The following is a 25,075-nucleotide window of genomic DNA, read 5'->3' as shown; positions in this document are numbered from 1 at the left end:
CTAATACATACTTTAAAGCATATCTGAAACACATAGAATATTGTATCATTTACTTTCATTGGATTCTGCTAAAATACTGAGCAAGAACTGGACTGAACTTAGAAAAATACTAAGAGACCCTTCAGAGATTTTTCAATTCCGAAACTTTTGTTTAAAAAAAGGGGGGGGAACGGGAGAGGGATGACTTCTTACTGTTTTGCTTGAGGAGTGAATGCTAGATTTTGCCATGGGTATTTTAGGTTAGGCACAGCTGTAGGTATCAACACCATCCTAGAAGAAGAGTAGTGAGTCAGTGTAAACCAGCATGTTAAAATTAGTTTCATTATGCCATATATGTTCAGTTAACTCTAATAAACATCAGACATATTAAAAGGTTTTATGTTAGCTACCTGTAAGAAAAGGCTTTCTCTTTATTTCTTTCTAGATTAAATTACAGCTGTCAATCAAGAATATTTTAAATTTGTTAAAAAAACTACCTTTAATAACAATCTTGTGTATCTGGTTCTTCATCGTATTTTCTTGTGAGACAAACACAGGTCTGTTATGAATGTTGCTATAATTCATAAAATGCTGGTATTCCTGAGCAGCTGCAAATCTGCAGTAAAAAGGCAAATAAAAATATTTTATTGAGATATTACACTTTTTTTTTTTTTTTTAAATCCCTCTCTTATTAATATTTTCTCCTAGGTTTTATCACAAAGGCTCACAGAAATAAGACTTGATCTCTTCCAATCATTTTCCCTTCCTTACCTACTAACATCCACTTCAGTAGGGAGCAGAAGTCACCCAGAGTTCTCTGGGGGAGTTGGCAGCAGGATAAAGTCTGTTTTGTTTAACAGTACCTGTCCACAGATCTTCATGCTTTTTAGACTTCTTTCATGAGTTGTCTATCATACAGGCAAATGATTTCATATTTGTTTTTAATGTTTGGGAAAAGACATGCTGATGCGCAGAAGCTGTGTCTTGTATCATCTTTCATTCTGTGTACAAGAATAATTTTTTCCAGTGTTGTCTCTGGGAATTCTGCAAAAATAGAAAGAGCACTGAGCCATGTTCTGCCGTGGAAATCACAGAAGATAATTTTATTCTTTTAGTTTTACTCTTCAAGTACTCCTTTATCTAAGTATTTTCATAGATATATTGTGTAATGTGTACTCAGGAAACTCTGCATTGATACAGTAATTGTGCAGGACCTTAAGCAATCAGGTACAAAAATAAACTAATTTTTGAGGGTGATATATTCACACTTTCTGGAATGCCAGAAATCACTTTGCTGTGACTAAAACTGATGTTTCAATTGATAACAATAGTCTACACAAAAGTCAATTGAAGAGCAGAAATAAACAAAATTCCTGAACTTGTCTGTATGTGACAGAAAAGCATGAAGATTAAAAATATAAACACAGAAGAACAAGGAGCAGTATGGCTTTACTGTTGCTATAATTAAGCCATTTATAGTCCTCTGTGCTGAATGATAGCACGCACTGTAACATGAGTTGAATAACTTTTGTTTGTAATTTGTTGCACAATAAGTACTGCTGAGAAAATAGAAGGCAAAAGGAGCACAAAAAATCAAGTTTGAGGTTAATTAATTCGAGTCCTTTGGCAGTCATTTGACTTGGTTTTATAAACTACACTAAAATAAATTAAAACCAGAACACAATCTGTGTGAAAGCTGAGAAGGTAGATCTACCTATTGTTATTATTGTTATTATAATATACACATACATGAACACAACACGAACAAGGAGGGCAGGCACAAACACTGACTTTACTCTCCTACTGCTGAAAACCCTGCAAGCTGATGATGATGTAGCTTCTGATTTTAAGTAGATCACAGATGAGAGGCAGATGGATTAACTGAGATTTCAGGCAATATTAATGCATGCAATTAGGTTATGTTTTATAATTTAACAGAAACATATTCTTTCTTGTTGAACTACTGTTCTGTTCTGATTCTGTAGAATTACATCTATAACCAGCTTTTTGGTGACATTCAATTGCAGATGCATCTTGCATCTCAAATACAAATACTGTAATGTAAGAATGCAAAATCTATTAATTTATTGGATGTCTTTTTTTTTCACACTTCTTTTAGAAAATTCCTAATGTGTTTAGTTTGTTTTGTCTGAGAATTTGCCAAAGACCCTTCATGTAATATCATCAAGTGTTTTTCTGTCTGAGAACAAGTCTGAACAAATGCATTCTTTGGCTAAAATAAACTACTGACATCCATGACAAACATAATATTACATGGCTCAGAGTAAAAGCTATGCAATCCATGTGGTTGTTTTCTGATTCTTTTAAACTGGATTGAATTATGTGGAAGATAAAAACATATCACTCATAAATTTTGCTCACTTGGGTAGAGGTAAAAACTAAATATTTATGCAGTCTGTACATACTTTGTTTTGGTGGTTAGAACTTACCAACTAAGCTGTAGCATCAGAAGTATCAGAAAAGTAATGTAGCTTTAGTATAAGAAGCAAAATGTATTCCCTATGTAAGGAATAAAGTTATCTGCTTTTGTGTATTACTGTATAAGAATGTTAGACATGCCAGAGTACTTCTTAGAAGCAGCTTAACCAAAGAATGCAAAATAAGGTAGTAGTACTTGAAACAAAAATTCATCTGCAGAGGGAAAAAAGGGATTCGGAGTCCAGTAGGTAGGATAAATTATCTGAGACATGGAGCATCTTGGAGACTGTTTTTTTTTTTCTTTTCTTTTAAGCGTCAGTGAGACTCCAAGGTGGCAAGAATGAGTTTGAAGGTACAGTAGAGGTTTATTTGAATGGAGTCTGGGGAGCAATCTGTGGCAGCCACTGGGACAATAATGATGCAACGGTCATATGTCGACAGCTTGCACTTGGGTAAGTTTTTGTCTGAGTGAAAATTAGTTGACATACTTTAATGACATTACAGTATAAAGGGGAATCTTTTGCTTCCTTCAATTATGTTGTATTTCAAAGAGGTCAGTGTGAAAATTAGTATTTTGTTTGAAAGCTGTAGGTGGGATCTGAAAAGGAGAGAAGGAAAGGTAGATGCTGTACTTTCAAAGTAAAACAAGGTCTACTTTAGTAGACAACCAGATGTCCATGAGGAGAGAAATCTGAGGTCTGATCCTAATGTTGCGTATGTAAGTGTCAATTAAGAGTAGCTCTTTAAGTTACTGAATCTGTAAAAATGTAAATGTGGTCAGAATTTGCTTCTTCATGGCTTCTTGTCGCAGGAATATTCCCTATTCCCAGGAGCATTGTGTTACCCTGGTAATAATCCATTATATTCTGCTAAAAGACAGCTGGGACTCATTTTAGATTTTTGGGAAATGGGGTATTTTTGTTGTGCTACCCTCATACAACTAGGTAATCTGTATGGTTTACTTCTAGTGTTATACATTGATAACTAAACTCAAAACCAGACAAATTTTGCAGCTTTACATTTTCATGAAAACATTTTACAGTCATGGTAATATTACAGAGGTTGAAAGTCCGTGCATTGTGCTAACAGCTCACTGTCCTTATTGACCACTGTTTCCCATGGCTGTCAAAGTGGATTTAATCAACAGGACCCTTCACCATAATTTGGTCATTCAGCTCTACATAATGCCTATAGCGATGCTGCAGTTGCTATAGTAAGGTGGAACTGAGGAAAAGAAGAAAATGTCCATATCCACAGGAAGTTTTAAAAACAAAATGCAATTTCAGCTTCTAGAAAATCCATGTCACCTAAGCTAGGCAAAGACATTGCTTGACTACCCTGCCACCTCACTACTCCATTCAGTTTGTAGCTTCTCAGTAAGCCCCAAAATAGAGCTGGTTTATTGCCTTTCCAGCATTCTTACAGTTACATATCAAAGGAGTGATTACATTTGCTACAAGCAGCAGGGGGCAAGTATACCATAGTTGCATTCTTAATGATTATATTACTTTTAGACTATTTAGACTGCAAGGCAGAACAAAAACTAAGCTGTTTTATAACATTCAATTCTAATTTGGACACACCATGCCAACTTAAAAAAATACGAGGATTAGCTGGGATAAAAGTTCAGCCATCTGGAGGCTGTGATTTTGCTTATGACGAGCTGTCTACATGCAGTGTCCCCTTTCCTCACTTTAATTTATTTTTGCCATCCATACCCTACCTATACCATTCGGATAAAAATTTCAGTTGAACAAGACCCTTATTAAAACAGTGTGAATGGCTCATTCTTTTCAATAGAAATGACTTGAATCTGAATCTAGGCCAAAAATACCCAAACAAAATGTAGTTGAAACTTTTATTTATGCCCTGTTGAGTGTTTGATAGAAATTTGGATCTGTATACCACAAGGTGAATTCAGTAGGTATTTCCAATGTTTTTCAGGTTCTTCCATTTTTCTGCTCCTTTTGCTTTTACAATACTTGGATGTTGTTTTTAATTTGTTTTTGTTGGGTATTAGATGGAAGATAAGAAGATTCAGAACAGTTTCTTTGGATTCAGTCTGGAAAGGAAAGAAAGCTATTTATAAATGTTCAGGGTGTTGGAGGAGCGGATGGATGGATGGATGGATGGATGGATGGATGGATGGATGGAGAGATGGGAATGGCTGAATGGACAATAATGGACGTGAGAATGAGCTAATGCAGTATGAGGTGATTTCACTGCCCCATGGTCATAACTATATATGCCACGCACATGTGCTGAGCAGTGACTAGTTTTAATGGAACAAAAGAGAGGAGAAAAATGAAGGGTCCTTGGCATTATCTGTCATGGAAGTATATCTGCAGTGGGATGATTCTACAGTTTACCTATGGAGTGTGGAAGGAACTGCTGTGCTGATTTTTGCTGTCAAGAACTGGGAGGAGTGTGGCTGGCCCTGCCAGGGCATAGGCCACCGTACTAAAATATCCCACAACTAAATGGCAAAATCTGGGTTACTCTATAACTGCTTTGAGCAGAAGACTGCCTTGAACTGTAAGAAAATGTGATGACTTTACACTGTTAAGGAATGCTCTTTCTTTTCTACCCCAAGGTTTTTATCTGAGAACCAGGAATGAATAGACTCAAATATCCTACCTGATTATTTTTCTTACAGTGAAAAAGGTACATCAAAACACATACCATTTTCCGAACTGGGCCTTATTCCTGTCTACTGGAGTGAAGTGCGTTGTCGTGGTGATGAAGAAAATATACTGTTGTGTGAAAAAGACATCTGGCAGGATGGAATATGTCCTCAAAACACAGCAGCTGCTGTTACATGTAGCTCTTCCCTAGGTAAAAAACAAAAAAACAAAATATAAGGTTTGGCTAACTCTTTACCTTATTTAAATGCAAGTAATAATAATCAATCATTATAAAATTAGAAAAAGAAAACCTTTCTAGACTTTTTGGTCAGGAAATTAAACAGATTGACTCATAGCACCATTAACTATTTCAAATTTATGCTATGCAAGCTTCAACTAGCAGAACCACCTTTTACCATTCCATAATCATGAAGCAAAATGTTGCTTTGAGATCCAGGTTGTGAGGAAGGGTGAAGCAGAAGTGGACCTCTGGCTGTAAAAGTAGGATTGTTTCCCCCACATTTTTACTTACTTTTTAAAAAATTATTATTATTAATTAATTATTATTATTATTTTCTTTGTTAGCTACAAAAGCAACATTTCAGTTTGTTAGCTTTTCATGAGCAACAGGGAGGGACATCAGTTTCATCCAGAGGCTAAACCTGACTTTGGTATAGAAGTGTCTGATGAGTGTTGACCTTACATTCTTTGAATGTGGCTGTCATTGCAAAAGGAAAAGTTTTGTCCTGTTTATTGTGTACACTTAAAACAACAGGTCTGAGGTCTCCTACCAGTAGATCACTACATTACACAAGTCAATGATATTACCAGAAAAATGTATTAGAAGGCTTTTAATATATTTCAGATTATTTTAACTGACATGATAAACAGTATCTAAGTAGGCAGTTATGCTGTCAGATTTAAAATACTGCTGACTTTAAGGATGACTCTACTGGCAGTGCCATTCTCTTCAGCTGTAACCAAAACATGTTGTATGGCTGCTCCCAGCACTGTGCTTCCTTTCTTCCCTTACTTGCATTCCTATCCAAAAGTAGACATACTTATGTCCTACAGCTCCTCTATTCATAAGGAATTTCAATAAATTACTTAAAAAACATAATTTTATTCTTAATTTAGAAAACTGTAGTATAGGTGGAAGATGAATCCTTTTTAACCTAGGAAAGAAGAAGGAAACAATCATAGCAAAAGGAACAGTTTTGCCTAAGGAAATTGAAATTTATAAATTAGTAAAATTTACTCCTAGATCATAAGGTTTTCTTTCTGCTTATAGATATTTTCACTGGAAAAGCTTATTTAGCTCAGATAAATTTACTGAAGGCATTTTATCTTTGTCAGTAATGCTGAAAGGAAGCTTATCAGTTCTTTAGAGCCCAGGATATCTGAATTTAATGAAATCAGTCCTGAAGTTCAGCTGATTAGATGGAGTTTCCTGAAATTGCCTGTTTTGTAGGTTCTACGAGCAGTAGCCTTTTTAACGAATATAGTTTAATTAACTACAAAACAAAACAAAAAAAACCAACAAAAACCCCATATTTAGATTTCATACCGGTGAGATAGTATGATGGACTCAGAGAAATTCCCTCAATGTTTTTTTTTTTTTCAAGTCACAAAATAGCATTAATTGGTTGGAAAGCATACACAAAAATTGAATCACACTGTGAATCATTCAAACGTTAGATATGATGAAACTTTAAAATAACCTTTTATATACAAAAGTGACTATTTTTTACATGGCTTTAAGCTGTTTCTATTATAGTTTTCTGCAGAAGTGATGCTTCCAGGAAAATCTCCTGCTGGACACAAAAAGATTAATTTTTTGAAAAGGCCAAAACATGAAGGTGAAATTCTACCTCTGTGGAAACTAAATAATTTTTTGCCTCTTACTTACACATTTTGCCCCCTGGGATTAAGCATGTACAGAACTGACTTTGCCCTTACTGGTAGAAATGCAATTCCACTGCTAAATTATAGTATTTGGTCTTATGCTCCTAAGTGTCTGTGCACATTTTGACACTTAAGTAACTCAGATCAGCATGGCTTCTTGTTTGTAAAGTATTTTTCATCTCCAGAGACTGGACCTTAGAAGAAGAAATTTCTAGCAAGTTTAATTTCTTGTTTCCCATTGAATTAAAAAAACTAATTGTAGTTCTTGAGCAACATCACAGAAACCACTAAGCTGTCTTGTTTTTGTTTTTGTTTTTGTTTTTTTTCCTCTGCAATCAGAATAACAAAATGACCATTTCCTATATTCCCTGTTTGATCATAGCCGCTGTCTTTATTCCAATCCGGCTGGCTGGTGGGAACAAGGCTTACGAAGGAAGAGTAGAAGTCTACCATGCTGGCCAGTGGGGGACTGTCTGTGACGATCAGTGGGATGACGCAGATGCTGAAGTTGTCTGCAGGCAGCTTGGCCTTGGGTTTGTTTTACTGCATATTTTCTACTCCAGCAGCAAAGCAGAATAGATAGTAAGACACATAGCCTTGAGTTTTCAAAAGATGCTCCTTTAAAATTGCACTAATACTTTGAAGCATGAACGACACGTTTTCAGAAGGGTCAGGTACAGTCTGTACCTGACTTTCAAGTCTCTAGAACTTTGATCTATTGGATTCAGTTCTCAGTGGCAAATGATATGGTATATGATGTAAATATGAAATAGTAAGATAGACAAAGGATCTTTCTTGGAATAAATTTTGAGTCTTTTGTGAACATTCACTACAATTATAGTAAAATTACAATCAAAAACCTTAGGTAAATATGAGGAGGTTGCTTTTGATATTGAAATCTTTACATCCATTCTACTGAAAAGTCTAACAATCACTCTGCTTTGGAGCAAGAGCACTGCTTTGTCAGAAAGGATGTGCTTTTTGGTATGCCCATGAGAATCGAGGTTTAAGCCATAAGTCGCAGAAAACTGTCAGTTTGCAAGGACAGAGTAGATACTAGTTTAAAGTTTTAACAGTTTTGATACTACTCAGCAAATAAGTATTCAGTACTTGAGAAAGGTACTGCAGAACTGGGAGGCAAAGAGGAGAACTGCTGCATCGGAGACAGAGAAGATGAGGACAATTGGGATGAAAAGCAGAAGAAAAATGAGGAGGTGAATGCAGAGAAGATACTACTCTGTAAAGCTAAGGAGGAATGGGGGATTACTTCTGAAACAAACTGGGATGAGAATTAAGCAGATCAGTGCAGAGAAGACTGGGAAAGAACTCACCCACTCAACCCTGCTGAGATTACAGTGAATTAAAATAAGTGGCACTGAAGGTAGCAAGCTTTGTGGCATGAACAGGTGGCCCCCAGCATGTGCTCATTTTTTTAACCTGAAGCTGAGGCCATGGACTCCTGCTGGTTCCATCCAAACTAGCTCAAATAGCTGAGATTAGTACAGTGTTTACAAGGCTTTTAAACCTGCTCATGAACCATGTAGGAACCGGCATGCTCCTCTGACATCATATTTCCATTTCTTTTCAAGTCTAGGGTTTATGTGTAAAAGACTACATTAAAAGAATTTTAAGACTGCAGAGAAAGGCATTATATGTAGTAGCATCATGTAAATACTGTGCAATATCAGTTCAGCCCTCTTGTCTATATGATTAAATATATGATCATCAGTTACGCTTTTTTTTTCCTCCAACAGGAAACTTCCCTAATTTTATGCACCAAATAACTGGTGTTCATGGATTCATAGCTATTCAATATTTCTTTGACTCCTCATCATACAGAATGTTTTCAGGTGTTCATTAGTGCACAACCTTCAGTCCGTGCATAGAATAGTTATATAAGTATTTCTATATTCCTGACCTATTCAATTAGGAATACCTTTTATAAAGCTTTTTCTGCTTTTGAAATATAATTGAATCACTATCAATAATTGGGAAGTAACTAAACTACCCTTAAAGTTTTTATATGGTAATGACAAATGTCAGGCAAAGTCAGCAAACATTGAAATGCTGATACTCAAGTTAAATGAAGATAACATCATATACATGTAAATGTTCCCAAGTACTATCATCTTAAGAACTACTGGTAAACATGGCTTTCTGTTATAAGCCTGTAATATATATAAGGTATTACTGATTAAAACAAGTATCCTGAAAGAAGTTTCTTCAGTTCTTACTCAATTCTACAAAAATAGTCAGAAGCACTGAGAACTCACAGCCCTATCTTGATACATTGAAAGATTGAGACGTACTAGATTGGATAGCTAGATTTCAAATAAATATTACTCTTAGTGTATCCAATACATGTTATTTTCCTAGTTTACTATATAGTGACACACATTTACTAGTTAGAAAAGCGGCTATCTGTGAAATGTAAGAGATGGAGGTCTTGGCTCTTATTCCCATTACCTGCACTGCAAACTACAAGTCTTCAGTGAATAAATGCTACATATAGAAAGGCATGGCTAGTTAACAAACTAAAACAAAGAATGGTAAGGGCAATTAGGAACCTTAGCAAAGCTCAGGGATCTACGAAATCTACTGAAATTCATCTTAGCATTTCTGGAGGAAAAAGAAGCTGAGCAAGATCTATGTTAACACATTATTTAGAATTAGGAAGGTCTTTCTAAAGAATATGTGCACACACACATATGTGCACACACACATAAAAAATGCTAACTTCAGACTGAATTTACTGATGTGCCCTGATAAACCCCTGGAAGAAAGCCAAATGTGCTTTGCTAAAATGTCACTTTTTGGGTGCTTGAGGACATTTCTGTTTTCCTCCACTGTTTCTCTGATGTGAGTGCAGATTACAACTCTTCTCCCTACTCAGTAAATATGACTTGTTTGTTGATATTTTCCACATACTCAACCACTTGAAGAAGGCATCTGATCATCAGAGAAACAGCCTGAAAGTTCAATTTTTTCAAAACTGACCAAGCACTTTAGCTTAACAACGTTAGAAACAAATGTATTTTAAATATGTATGAATGTAAATCGTAGTATTTAATGTTCCTTTCCTATGTGTGGTTTTATTTGCTGGGAACTAATAATCTACACAGCATCCACCAGGACTACTCACTTCCTTTTTTTATACAGAACTTTTTTCCTGGTCCTAATTTAACTTTTTAGAGCCTATTATTGTTGCTGTTTTTCTCACACCCTTGTTACTGTTAATCAAGAATTTGCATTATTATAAATTTAGTACTATCTTCCTTTAAACAAGAAATAAAAGAGATGGAATAGACTTATACAAAGCAATAGAAATGAAACCCATGCCTATCTAAATCTATATATGGATCAATAAAGTGCCGCCTTAAAAACATGAATTAACACAACTTCCATTTAAAAAAATGACAGCAATGGAGAATTCTAACACTCTACTGTAAAAGTCTCTGAAGAGTTTGAATGACTACATTCTGAAACAAAACAGCCAAGATCTGACACATTTTCAGTAGAAACTGAATATGCCTTTCCTGCTAGGTGCTCTATAACAATATATGGCTGGTTGCAGAAAACATATTTTTTGTAACTATTACTTTATAGTCCCATGACCAAACTGTACCTTAAACTAGTCCTTTAGAAAGGTAATTCATTGTAGCCTAGTTGAAAAAGAAGACAGATACTGGAAACAATCCTACAAAAACTAAACTGGTTATACGTACAGAGAAACCATCCAGTGAAAGGAAAACAATCCATGTGTTTCAAAACATATATGAAGTGCCTTTCCAAACAGAAAAGGAAAAATCGTGACAGCTCAACAACTGTTGAACACTGTATAATTTCTGTAATGCTGAAATAATGGACTGTCTTCAATTCATGTAGGTTTTTGTGTTCAGAATTCCCTACGCAGACATAAACAACAAACACAAGCACAGTCATTGGTCTGCCTTTTGTTTTTATTTCTACGATAAACTTCATGCCATTGTCAAGTCACTTGAAATCTTAGCCATGTTTTTTAAATTACAGACTAGAGAACAATTGAGTTTATCTGCGTCATCTAAGTATTTGAGATTTGTTTAATGTGCTTCTGAGGCCAGCAAAGTAAGTCACCAAAGAAATAGGATTACCATGTATACACATTAAATGAAAATTACAATTAGAACCCTCATAGCCATTTGTAAAGTTATAATCCCTCCTAGGAATGGAGTTCTTAAAAATGAAAAGACAGAAAAGGAAAATGAAGTAAAAATGAAACAGTAGGATTTGATTTCATAATCATATTGGAACTGTGGAAATGTTGCAGTGGTATGTTCAAGTTCAGCTGGTGCAGAACTTCAGCTCATAATGAAGTTGGCTGTAGAAGCACACTGTAGTGCAGATGTAACACAGGCTGCAGTCAGTTACCCCTGCAGTACATTTTCAGGAAGTCCCATTAACTATCTTAGAAGCCAGATATGTAACATTTTAGCTGTTTCCATTGCCTCCAAGACCCTAGCTTGCTTGTACTTGCTTTACAGCACTTGCGATCTTTTGACAGGGGTTCTGCCAAGGCATGGAGCCAGGCTTACTTTGGAGAAGGCTCAGGCCCTGTGCTGCTGGATGAAGTGCGGTGTACAGGAAATGAGCTATCTATAGAACAGTGTCCAAAAAGCTCCTGGAGGGAACACAACTGCGACCACAAAGAAGATGCTGGTGTTTCCTGTACACCTCTCACAGGTAGTTCAATTACCAATAAACACACAAGAAAATAAACACACACAGTGACAAATGCAGAATTGACAGCACTGGAAAGAGAGTTTTTAAAGTTTGCAGATGCATAAAACCTCACAGTAATAATACATTGTAGCAGTATCAAAAGGAGTTGGCTGTTGCCTGTGGAAATTTTACAGGTATAGAAAATCTCATTATTTAACACTAAGCCTTGGTTTCTTTGCAACGCTCTAACTGCTACTTACTGTGCAGTGCATGCTTTAACTGTGTGTTGTTTCTATCAGCATAAAAGCAATGAGAAATAACAATATATAAAGAAGATAAGTTGTATGTGTAAACAATGAAACCACATAATTAGAGCCTATTTCTGTGAGCTTGGCATGTAATGAGGACTCGGAGATCAAAATCTTGCACTGAATCGGCTGTGTTACTCAGCACTTTACAACAACCTGGGTGCATCGTGGCATCTTATACATCTTTTCATTTGGCATCTAGTGAACAGCACAGATATAGTAGTTTAATATTGTAATGAGCTGCAGTAAATGTAGTGATACTCATTTTATTTCAGAACAGTAATCGGACCTCAGAAAAACTGATTCTTATTTTTGTTTTTCCTTGCTTGTTAATGACACAGATGGTGCATTAAGGCTAACAAGTGGGAAAGGCAGTCATGAGGGACGCCTGGAGGTCTATTATTCTGGGCAGTGGGGCACAATCTGCGATGATGGGTGGACAGAGCTGAATACACAGGTGGCTTGCCGGCAGCTTGGATTTAAGTAAGATTATCTGATATCAGATATCTGACTCTTTGACTTGATGATGATGGTAGATATTTACGTGAATCCTATATTCTTCAAGAGTCTCTCTTTTTTTTTTTTTTTTTTTTTTAATATTAGCTGAGTGCTTCACAGAAACTACTGAGTTAAAATGCATTAAAATCTGCTTCCCTCAGTCTCCATTACATATTTATGGCCTCAATTTAGTTAGAGCAAAAAGATTCAACTCAGTCTGTAATTCAGCAGTCTTCATTCACTGAGTTCCTTCCATTCGTGTTTTTTGGCTAACCAATCTATAGAGAAAAAATGACTTACTGTATTCTAGTTTTCCTATGAAAGTTTGATTATTCAAAATCTTTGCTCATGAAACAGTCAGTAAAAATCAGATAGACTTTCAGTGTATAAATCCTTCTGGACCTAGCTCAAAAACCTCCCACAGTCCTGAGACACTATTAAGTATTGACTAACATATTTCAGAAAGCAGTCATTTCATACTGTGTTTAAAAAAATACACTCTCTCTACATAATTGTTATCTTGCCTTTACATTCAAAAAAGTCCAAACATTCAAATATTTATGATATTAAGAACATGATTTAAGTACCAAAGTGAGTGAGACAGATGTATGTTTGAGGCCTTAATCAAAGGTAATATATCCCAAAGTCTGCATTAATGTAACAGTAATTCTTCAAGAATACAGGTTACCAGAGAAGAAATATGTAGTGTTCTCATTCATTTTAATGCTAACCAAACCTGCTCAATCATGGTTATTACTCTCCATTGTTGATCTTGAGAAATCTTTATTTGTCAACAAATCATTTATTTCCTTTCTAGTGCTGAAGTATTACATGCCCTCTGACCAAAACATACACGTATTTGTTGCATAGGTATGGAAAAAGTGCTCCTGAGAGCTCCTCAGAAGGAAACTCTGGTCCCATCTGGTTGGATGATGTCAGCTGCTCTGGGAAGGAAACAGACCTTCTGCAGTGCTCAAGGAAAGAGTGGGGAAAGCATGACTGCAGCCATCAGGAGGATGTCAGACTCATTTGCCATCCAGATAACAACAGCCATAAACTCTTGCTTGGTAAGGTGTCCCTTTGGTAACATCACAATATGAGCATTGCTATAGGCACGTATACCAGAGAAGTACAGTGAATTAAAGGGTGCTCAAAATCTTACTGTTTAGCAGGTGTATGCAAAGACAGATGCGGAAGGGAAAAAGTTCACGTTTCTCTTGAAGATTGTAAGTAATCAGGCTTTGTTTAAAGGAACATAAACAGCCAGAACAGTAACAATCAGCATGCATTTCTAAATTAGCAAATGCAGATTCCAGAGATAATGTTCTCTAAATCTTTTTCTTCATTGGATTTTACATCTAATTCGCCCTCTCTAATGGTATACTGCTTTGCACTCAGCACTCTCCAAGTTCTAAGGAACTGCCCCATGTTATAGGAAATTGGAGAGGAACCTGTGCATTGAAAAACATAAATCAATATTATATTCCTCTATAGCCTTATGTTCAGGCAGTCTGAGAAAAGACATAGAGAGAAAGAATGTAAGTTCAGAGAGAATGAGAAGTATGAAAATCTTTCTGTAGTACTTCGGTCTGTCATTTGGATTGTGCCAGGGGAAGTAGCCTCCAGTTTCTAATGTAGACAGAACGATACTAAACAGATCAAAGATCCAAACACCACATTAAAAAGCTGACTATGTTGTATGAAGAAAGAATGAAAAGACAGATAAGAAATCAGAAGTAACTAATTACATAGAGGTATTACGGATCAAAATACATACACAAGAATTCCAAAGATTTCTAAATCCACATATAGATAATTAAACAAGAATTACAGCTATCAGACATGTAAAATAAAAGGCTAGAACAATTGGGTTACTCATCTATTCTGACAATCAGCTTCTCTTTCTTCCTTTTTTTTTTTTAATTTGATGCATACAGATTTTGTAACTTGTCAGTATGTAAACTTTGACAAAGTTGTTGCCAATATTCTTTGAAATTTAACTAAGTATATTCTAGTTGATTTTGGAGTTAGAATTAACTAGGAAACTAGTGGAATGAGATTAACTGCTTCTACTGAAATCTAATGTACTTGTATGCCTGATTTCTTGAAGTTCCTTGGAAATTATTGACTGAAGGCTTATTTTGCAAATTAAGGCATGGATTTACTGCACAACATTGCTACCTGTTCTTACAACAATCAGCACTTCTACATGCACTTTTATTCTCTTTCCTTTTTCTTTTTTTTTTTCTGATCTTTTCCTTTACAGCCTTTTGACCTGTAAGAATCCAATGAATGTTTTATATTGCAGTTCCATTATGTATTTGATAATGACGCTGTATCATATTTTGTACAAAAGATTTCCCAGACCAAAAGTAACAGGAATTCAGATTATCACGGCTGTCTTTACGGATGCAAACCATCTGTGCTGCTTTGCTTAAGTTTCTATAAAATACAGTCTTAGCTGAAGGAGGTCCAGTTCAGTTAAATGCATCCATATGGTAGCATTCTCACGTCTCCCATTACCAGACAATCATATTAGTTTTGTGCTCATAAATATATCTATGCTAAAATACAAGCAGATGAGATAACAGCAAATCAGATATAATGTATCACGAATATCTCATGTCTCTAGCTGGGTCATGTAATATACACCTAAATCATATTCTTCTAGAATAACTTACTTGTCATGAAGAGGGAGTATCTAACTCTTCCTGACTGGACAAGAGACAAGGACTCTATCGTTGCCCCACACTTTCTAGTACTTGTATAAAAGCATTTTTTCTTCCTCTAAGGATGAAATCGGTTGAAAAACATGGGTAGATTATATAATTTGGGTAGATTATATAAAATACAGACATTAAGGGGTGCTCAAAATACAATACGCCATGAAAATGAAAACATCTGTTTAGTAAATAACATCCTGATGTATAGGATATTGTATGTAACTGAACAGAAAGTTGGTGAAGCATATACTTGTAACTGTTCGGGTAGTATGAACGCCAATATGAACAATATGCTTTAAATTACATTTGAAGCAAAACTACTTTAATTTTATTTTATAATCTTTCTGCATTCAGTCAGCAAATTAAGTCAGATTTAACTAGCTCTGCACCAGAGTAAGGTTTGGTATGCAAAAGTTATTTATACCTTAAATTAATCAGAATCAAATTTCAAAAAATGATGTATCAAAATACTCTTACTTAAGAGAAAGATTATTATTTTTTTCATCCTTACAGGGTTAGACAAGAGTAGGAACAGGTTAAAAGAATGTGGAACAGGTTTCGCAATTTTCAAAACAAGGAAGTCTAATTAGAATCTTAAAGATTATAAAGTGTGACACAGAAGAAGATTCAGAATGTGATTCCTTCACTTAAAGAGTACAAAGAGACATCAAAGGAATTTGTAACTCTTTTAAGGATTCTTGCATTGCCAGCATGCTATAAAGTAGTCTTAATGGAAAGGAGAATCAAATACGTACTTTGCTTAATGATTCAAAACTTAACTGCAGGCCAAGAACTGAACAACCCACAGTCAATTAAATCTGACTAATCCACAAGTGAGAATTCGTATTATAAGCATATCTGAATAAGCAATCAGTTTAAAATGCTAGAAAAATAATCACACTGTAGTCTATAATAACATGCTGTAGATCATTATGCTGTCATAAAAAACATGCTACAGAGCACATGTAACAAGTAGTAACTGAAGTGCAACACAGTGCTGTACTTTTTTTGCTGAGATTGTAGTAAGATGTGTGGCAGCAACCAGCTTGAGAATGGATTTATGAACTAAGGTATAGTTGAATTCATCCACAAAGATTCTGCAAGGGAAATGTATCCCATGAATGCCTAGCAGATGAAAGATACCTCAGGTGACTTTGCTGTTACGAGGAAAATTGTTCTGTGACTACTGTGGTGAAGTTATGCATTATGCCCTATGCACTGTAAAGTTCAAAGCACAGAGATTACAATAATTCACATTATTTTATAATTTGTACTGACTGCTTCCTTTTGTCAGCCAGGTAAAAGTAAATGACTAACGGCTGACATAAGGCTTACTGAACATCAGTTGACTCTGTGTACTCATTGTGATGGAAATAACTTAAAAGTACTCATTCTTGTTTCTGTTGTTATGGGTTAACAGCTGTAATTTATTCCCAGGTCCTCCCATCAGGCTGATGGATGGTGAGAGTAAGAAGGAAGGACGTGTAGAGATTTTTTTCAATGGTCAGTGGGGCACAATTTGTGATGATGGATGGTCTGATAAGGATGCAGCTGTAGTTTGTCGACAGCTTGGCTACAAGTAAGAAAATCTTTTGAGCTGTTCCTCGACTTATAGATTTGCTATATCTAACAACGTTGTGCAACTAAGTATCACCAAATTGTGCCTGCTTGCATAACAGATCTCTTTTAAAATTTGTCTGTTTGGCATAATTATAGAAAAGCTTATTTATACCATTAGCATAACAAAATAGACTATGTATTAAAATTTTCACTAACTAGCAAAACTGAAAAAAGGAATCTTGAGGCTCAAAGGCATATCAGTGATGGGCAACTAAAATGCAACTTAATGCTAGTTATGAAAATAATTTTATCACAAGTCAAGTTACTTAAGCTGTTGAATAAATAATATTTTTATTTGTCACTTATGGTGCTACATGTCTGTAGGATACAAACACATTGCACACAATTCATTTTTTTATCCCTTGGTTGCACTAATGTAACAAAATTTTGTTCAGTATTTCTACACTGTGCTCCTTCCCACTCAAATTGCACTTACTTTACTTCTTTCATCTTCAGTTTTCAGATTCCTAAACACTTTTAAAAAGAATGAAATTTCTAGTTTGGAGAAATGAAGGGAACTAATATCAACATCTAGATTAACATGGAGGGTTACATATTGTGTGAACTATGCAGATTCTCTCTTCCACTTCTGCTTTTATGTCAGTTTTGTATTTTACCATACCTAAGAGACAATTTTTGTTCTTACAGAAGTTTTCATACTGAATCACCTTTAATCAACAAATCAAAACTGAAGGTACCTGACCAGTGCTTTAGTGATATGCTGTAACAGTAAATGTAATCAAAACAAACAAACAAAAAAAACAACCAAAAGCACAGAGGAAATTAAAATGCCTTTTTCATTACTTTAATGAATAAAATGAAAGTATGCAGAACCTAGATGTGGCTTATGATAATTTTCTGAAGCTATCTGGAATTTAGCTAAATTCTCATGGATAATGTTTGCATTGTTTCAAAGAGCTCTACATATGTTCACTTTGAAAGCTATAATTTTGCATGTTGCAAATATTTTACCATTTGTGAGCCTTACTGATGACTTCTAAATCAATACTTTCCAATATAACAGCTATTTATTTATTCTACTGAAGCATAACAACAGGTCTCTGTCCACTGTCACCAGGTGTGGATATGATTTCAGCATTTATTAAGATTTAGGTTCACCAGCTACTCATTTCCCCATTCCATGGGGTTTTTCCTGCATTTCCTGATCTGTGTAAACTTGATGTAGCTTGGAAATTTGATAAAATTGTTATACAAATGATTGACTTCATCCTACAATAATCTGAATAGCTTCATTTAATATATGAACAGATCTGACGGGACAAAACCCCCTCTAATTAAAACCAACTCAAAAGATAGGAGCCACTTTAAGTCACAGCACTCAATGAACTTTTTTTTTATGAATCATATTTATCACAGTTATCTCAGGTTGGAAGGGATCCACAAGGATACCTAAGAGCAGTAAAGATAACAGCTGAAGGACAAACATATAAGTAGCAGGACTAATATGAGTGGAAAGATTTCCAGAACACTGGTGAAACATTTTCTCTGAGTGTATCTGTAAAGGAATCTGAAGTTAGGAAATACGAACCAAGCTTTTTCTAATGAAGTTTGTGCAACTGAATATTATCAATTTATGCCTCTTCACATAACGTGCCTTTTAAAAGTTGTGTGTTTGGTATTCTTAAGGAAAAAAAAAAAACAAACAAAAACCACAACATATTTATGCTGTAACTACTAGCAGACTGCATCTTCAAAACAATGAAACCTGATGTGTATTATCTCCTACCAAATCATTCATTTAGTCTGCTCTATCCTCAGCCTCTCTGGCTGTATATTTCTCCCACAAGTTATCAGACTCAATCATTTATCCCTACCTTCTCCTTTCAAGCCTTCCCAAAGACAGATAGTTGTTTAAATTCTGAATTTCTGTCATGTAAGAGACCAAGACCTTAAGATTATAGGATACAACAGAATACATTTCCTGAAGGGCTTAGGAGAAACACATTTTTGAAACAAAAAATTAGGTTCCACAAATTGGTAAATCTTGTTGGAAATGGATCTTGGCAGCCCTGTCTTTAGACAGTTGCATTTCACAATAGTGACTACACTATTACGTGCAGTGATGAGCTGGAATTGCTTCTGGGCCTGGGAGTTCATGAACAAAGCTCTTCATTAAAATTCAAATTATATTCAGTGATGACTTGACTGTTTCTAAGCACAATTTGGGCTTTTAGGTTCACATGTCTGAGCTAGGAGTTGATTAATGTTGCTTGTTTACATTACGATTTTTTCCCAGGAGGAACTCACAAAGTGCCTAATGCTGATGTTAACATCAGTTTTCATTAACACTGATCACAGACCTAAACATTATAATTCAACTCCCTTTATAATGCTGTGTTTAATTCCCAAGTTTGGGGAATCTTGAACATACTTAGCCTTGCATCACATTCCTTGAGAAAAAAGAAAAACAAAAATTTATTATTATAAATGGGAGAAAAGAATGTCTTAGAATAGAAGACTTACATAAACAAAGAGTAAAGATTGCAAATATGGGACTAAGTTTTTCCTGCATATCAGAGGCTAGCTGTACATTTATTTTATGAAATCCTGCTTTGGAAAATTCTTAGCTACTTATTAGTGTTTATTTATGAGGATGAAGCAGGAGAAACTCTGAGTTGGCAAAATCACTATGTTCAAAGCAATGCCAGTTTTAAAGATGCCTCATTAAGCTAGTTTGTTAAACAGGATTAATATTAGAAAAACACAATACAAAGAACATCAGAAAAAAAATTCTTGGAAACATGAAAAGAATAGCAGCCTAATATAAGTAATATTTGTAGCAGGTTAAATACTAAGAGAATATGCACCTTTTCTGAAGTACTTTCTAGTAGGAGATCAGTTTAGCATACAAAGGAGTATTTTAATAGAGTGAGCAAAGAGAAGAATAAGGTTTTAGAATCCTTTGCATTTTTATAAGTAACTGTGCCAATAAAACCGAACCTTCTTCATTTACATCAAGCTTATAAGAACATACTTTCCCATTCACACTCCACCCCAAATAAATAAATATCCTGCCTTAGTGCTCCAAAAATTGTCTACTACAGAAAAATAAGTATTCAAGGAAAGTTGGTTCTCTGAATTAATCAACTAGATTTCTTAATTAACAGCATTATTAACAGTGGTAATACTGCTTCTACGGAGCTTAACCTAAGTATAACGTGGTGATTTACAACAAAGTAGTTTTCAATATCCTGAGCAATTTTAGTGCCATGCCCTAGGGCAGAAACTTGGTATTTTGACACAGAAATACCTAACCAGCCAAGATTTTGCAATATGTGCTTGTGCTGTCCCAGCATTTTTTAATACCTTACATGGACAGATCAGCTACCCATGAGTCTGAGGGAGTAAAACATTTTTCATCCAACATTTTATTTGTCATTAGAGTATCCTTCACAAAAAGAAAATATCTGGACCAAGAGACGCATTGCTTGTGATTGACAAGTTAAATCATACTAAACTCATAAGGCAAAGATTGACCTATACTGGTTTCAAAGTCAGTTAAGGCTTTGGATTAACTGGTAAATACACAGTGGCCTGGGAAATTAAAAAATGTCTAAGGACAGTTGACCTTGTGGTATCTCTGTTAGCTGGATTGCTATGTTTGCATGCTTCCCTTTCCTGGTTTTCTATAATTCATGAGTTCTAAGTAACACTACTTAGAAATCCTGTGCCCTTCAGTATGTGGTAAAGAAATCCAAACAGGCAAGGCTTTCTATGTGCAAGTTCAAAAAAGGAGGAAGTGTGAATTATGACATGTTCTATGTTATGAATTATATGAATATAGGCAATTGAGTTTGATTCAGCCACATTTCCAGAGTGAAGAAACTTTGTAAGTGGTATGACTCGTCAAAATTTCTCCCCAACAAAGCATCCCTAGCTGATGAAAGTACATAACTCATAGAATCATATCAACTCTTTCTGGCATTTTGCACATATCTTCCTCAACAATGCAGGTATGAAAAAAGATATAAAAATGGAGATGTAGAAATAACTATTTTCTTGCCTAATACACCTTCATCATTAAACTCTCTCTTCTGGCATTTCATTGTACATGCAGTTATCCTTCTGTATATACAGAGGCACTGTCCTATTATTTGGAATTCAGCATATGAAATCACAACAGAATATCAGTGAAGCTCTTAACTGATACATAATCTTTTAATTCAGACGCACCTAAAGCAAACTGCCCAATTCTCTGCAGACAGCTGGGTTGTTTCCCACTGGTAGTTCTTTCTTACTCTCAGAACATATGCAACAAAACTGCTGTCAAGATATTATGAAGCATATTCTAAATACTTAAAACTAAACATCTATCACAAAAGTCACCAAATTAAATAAACACATGGACAGTTCATAGTTCTTTCTTTCTGTTTGTTCATTTTTGAACTGTTTGTTCACTCGTTCATTTGCATAAAAGGTTGATTATTCAGAAAAGGTCATTCATACAGCAGATTGCAGTCATTGCTGAAGCTACACGGCACTATATACAATCTATAAAAATCAGAACTTCAAACCACAATCAAATGTCTTAGGCTGACATTTAAGTATTTGATATTTATCCTTATACAAGCATAGAATTATTTGTAAAGTGCCTTGAAGCATGTGTATTAAAGTGCTACTTTCTTGGTTTTGGCTGGGATAGAGTTAATTTTCTTCATAGTGATTGGAAGGATGCCATGTTTTGGATTCAGGAGAAGAAACAATGCTGACAGCACACAGACATTTTAGTTGTTGCTGAGCAGTGCTTACACTAAGTCAAGGGCATTTTAGCTTCTCACACTGCCATGACAGCTTGTTTTACCTTCTTTTGATTCTGCCTCCCATCCTACTGTGGGAATTTGGAGTGAATGGCTGCATGGTGCTGAACTGCCAGGTTAAACTGCAAGTACCAAGTACTTATGATGATTAGGCTGAACCTTCCCAAAATATTGACATTTTAAATTCTTAGACATTCTAGGGAAGAAACTATGCTTGAGAATAAGAGCAGAAATTATTGGTTAGTACAAACTTAAGAAATACCAAGGAGTCTCTATAGCATCTCAGTGTATCAACTTCCCTGCATTAACTACAGATACAGTCACAAAAAGTTGGTGAAGCAGCTGGGGCTTTTCTGCCTGCTTTATGAGGCGTTTGGGACAAAAGTCAGTCAACTGTGCTTTGAGAAAACAGATTGCACACAGTCAATCCATGTTTCTTGCAATGCAGAAAATATTCACGTTTCTGCAGTTCCCTTCCTTTCTTTGCCTGTAATTGCATACTTCCCAGTCATAAGTAAGCTTTTCACACTTATTCAGCTGTTAATTAATTGCTACTTTTGTAGAATAATCGAAAAAAAAAAAAAAAAAAAAAAGTTGTTACATTCTTGTCTATCTGCATATGTCCAATGTGAGTGAGATACAATGAAGTTTTGTAGAAAGAAATTAACCAACCTTACTTGGTTTGTATGGCCTCAAAGGATCCAACCCTTTCCTTCCTTTCCTTTTCCTTTCTCCCTTCTTCTCCTTTCTTCTCCCTCCTTCCCTCTCCCTCCCTCCTTTCCTTCCTTTCTGCCTCCCTCCTTCCTTCCCTCCCTTCCTCCAACTACAGGAACACACTTAAAAAAATGACTTGACTTCTACTCAGGATAATGAAATATGTAATAACTTTTAACATAAATTGACGTGTAAATCATAACTCCTATACCTTGCAAAGATACTTTCTTAGTTAACCAGTCCATCTTACTGAGGGAATCAGACCATTAAAAAATATATATATTTTTAGCATTCACAGATGCTGTTTAATATATGGATTAAAAAGATTATCAGAAAGCAGCTTTTACATATCTTGCTTTATTGTAGATATTTGCAATGCCTTTACAATGTAAAATACTTGGCACACTGCATTCTAACTAGTGGCATAAGAGCACTTTTAAAACATTAATGAATTGTAGCAATTTTGTTACACTTATTTTTTTTCTGCTTTCTAGTATAACAGAGGCAATGAGAAGAAAATTTATCATCTAGTAAATCAGTGACAGGACTTGGAATAAAACCTCGACATCTTCCCTATGCTAACTCTCTATTTCAGCTGAGTAAATGTAGAACAGTACCTCAAAAGTTTTGATTAAAAAAAAAAAAAAAGTGTTTTGTTTCCAGAGGTCCAGCGAGAGCAAGGACAATGGCATATTTTGGGGAGGGCAAAGGCCCAATCCATGTGGATAATGTAAAATGTACTGGAAGTGAGAGATCCTTGGCAGACTGCATTAAGCAGGACATTGGAACACACAACTGCCGTCACAGCGAGGATGCAGGCGTCATCTGTGACCACTTAGGCAAGAAGGTCCCTGGGAATAGCAACAAAGGTAAAGTCCAGTTTTCAGCAGTAGAGAAACATGTTCAGGTGGGGAACTGTCATAGTAGAAAGAGATGGAACCCAGCACCTTACAGAGGAAACAGTTATACAAAATGAATTAATAGAAACAAAATTGGTGGAAATTATATGCCTTCACTGTTTCAACTTACTGCTTTCACTGTTTCACCTTACTGCTGTGCTAGCTCTGCAAACCTATCATGAAGACTATTCAAGTGATTCAGAGTACTTGTCTACCATAGTTCACAGTAGCCATGCTTGTACAAGGAATATGAAAATGCCAAATGATATACTCACTACTTCTCAAGGTATAATGTATCTTCAGCTGAGGTTTGAAACCTATGTGGTCTGACAAGTTCTGCTTTCACTTACACCAAGTAACGAAGAACCTTAAAGAAAATTCTAGGAATAACTACAAGTGTACAGTTGAAAAGCAGAACACAACTGTGTAAATTGCTCTGTTAGCATATCAAAAATAAGATTGAAAATAAAAATACTCAGCAATAAATAATTCAGTGCATTTTCCCAGAATAAAAATTTTGTTAAAAACTACCATGAAACAGAATAACCTTAGCCTTTCTAGTTTTTAGTTAACTGCCATCACAGAATAGATACTTTTTGAGTTTAATGTTGTCTATATCTCCCTTTCTGGCTTAGATTCTCTTGCTTCTGTTTGTGGATTGAGATTACTACATCGTCGACAAAAGCGAATAATTGGTGGAAAAAATTCTTTACGGTAAATATTTGATAAAGAAATGTCATTTTCAGCATAAGTGTCTAACACATGTATTTCATAGAATCACAGAATCATAGAATGGCCTGGGTTGAAAAGGACCTCAATCATCATCTACTTTCAACCCCCCTGCTGGCAAGATCTCTTTACCATGAACTGTTTGCCTAGCCTATGCTTTTTTGTTGGATTTTTGTTTGTTTTTGTTTATCATCAGGTAAAAGCAGATTTGGTGGGAAATTCAAAAACATCCATTAGTTGAAAATCAGCAGATGCCCATCAGTTTAGTCCTGGATCAGATTTAATTTGTCACTTTCAAAACAGCCACTTCACTTATTTTCAAAGGATGAAAAGAGCTATGAATATGGTACAAGGATTTAAATGCTACCTATCCTGAAAGATCACTGCCAGCACCTAATATTCCTTCACAAAATACAACTTTCTGATGATGACGCAGTTATAAAACCAGATGTTTTGTTAATACATTTTGATTGCATTTAATTAACACAAATAAATTAGCAACATACTGCTACTATTAAATGCTACGATAGGAAGTGTAGGCTTTAATTTCTGAACAGTTGTGAGTAATCACAAGCACATATCATAGAATATCGCAAGCTGGAAGGGACCACGAGGATCATCAGGTCTGACTCCCATCACTGCTGGTCAGCAAAGGAGCGCCGACATCCCCTGGCGTTCGGGCGCCAGGCAGCCCAGCTACGGCCCGACCCGCCTTCTTTACATGTTTTTCTGGAACCTATTTCAAAGTACCAGTCAATCTGTTTCAAAAAATATACTGTGTAAGTGGAGAGGGTTCAAAGAACAGTAACATGAAGAAACACAGAAAACAGATTGAAATGCAGTCAGAGCAAATTAGGATAACCTACCTCAATTAGAGAAAAATTAGTATAAATTAGTATAATAAATAGTGCATTGTATAGAAAATGGAGATTGAGAATTTTTCTCTCAGATTATACTCCTAAAGGACACTGAATGAAATGAAAAGATGGCAAGTAGTGGATAGCACAGTTAAGTCTGAACAAGAAAATCTGGTCTCATAATAATTAAGCACAGGCACATCAGATGAGGTGACAGAAATCTAACGGTGCACTTAGAAACGCTTCCTAATCAAGAAAAGGAATATATGGACAATATCAGAAAAAGATCCATTGTCAAAAGAAG

At 35.4% G+C, this 25,075-nt stretch overlaps 1 protein-coding gene across 1 annotated transcript in view; it reads left to right on the top strand.

Annotated features, from left to right (window-relative positions):
* The window catches only part of PRSS12 (serine protease 12), a gene marked incomplete at its 5' end in the record, with an annotated part of 42,316 nt that overhangs the window by 5,985 nt on the left and 11,256 nt on the right, over positions 1 to 25,075 (top strand). The window contains 9 exons of the mRNA XM_042811885.1: positions 2,732 to 2,870; positions 5,075 to 5,253; positions 7,330 to 7,480; positions 11,488 to 11,666; positions 12,295 to 12,436; positions 13,322 to 13,518; positions 16,612 to 16,753; positions 22,950 to 23,155; positions 23,821 to 23,899. Coding sequence (XP_042667819.1) covers positions 2,732 to 2,870; positions 5,075 to 5,253; positions 7,330 to 7,480; positions 11,488 to 11,666; positions 12,295 to 12,436; positions 13,322 to 13,518; positions 16,612 to 16,753; positions 22,950 to 23,155; positions 23,821 to 23,899 — 1,414 coding nt within the window. The remainder of the gene's footprint in view (positions 1 to 2,731; positions 2,871 to 5,074; positions 5,254 to 7,329; positions 7,481 to 11,487; positions 11,667 to 12,294; positions 12,437 to 13,321; positions 13,519 to 16,611; positions 16,754 to 22,949; positions 23,156 to 23,820; positions 23,900 to 25,075) is intronic.

Source organism: Centrocercus urophasianus, unplaced genomic scaffold (genome assembly GCF_019232065.1).
Source record: "Centrocercus urophasianus isolate 14NV4802_14NV808 unplaced genomic scaffold, USGS_Curo_1.0 seq_13, whole genome shotgun sequence".
NCBI classification, from domain to species: domain Eukaryota; kingdom Metazoa; phylum Chordata; class Aves; order Galliformes; family Phasianidae; genus Centrocercus; species Centrocercus urophasianus.
This window is presented reverse-complemented; position numbering and strand designations above follow the sequence as displayed.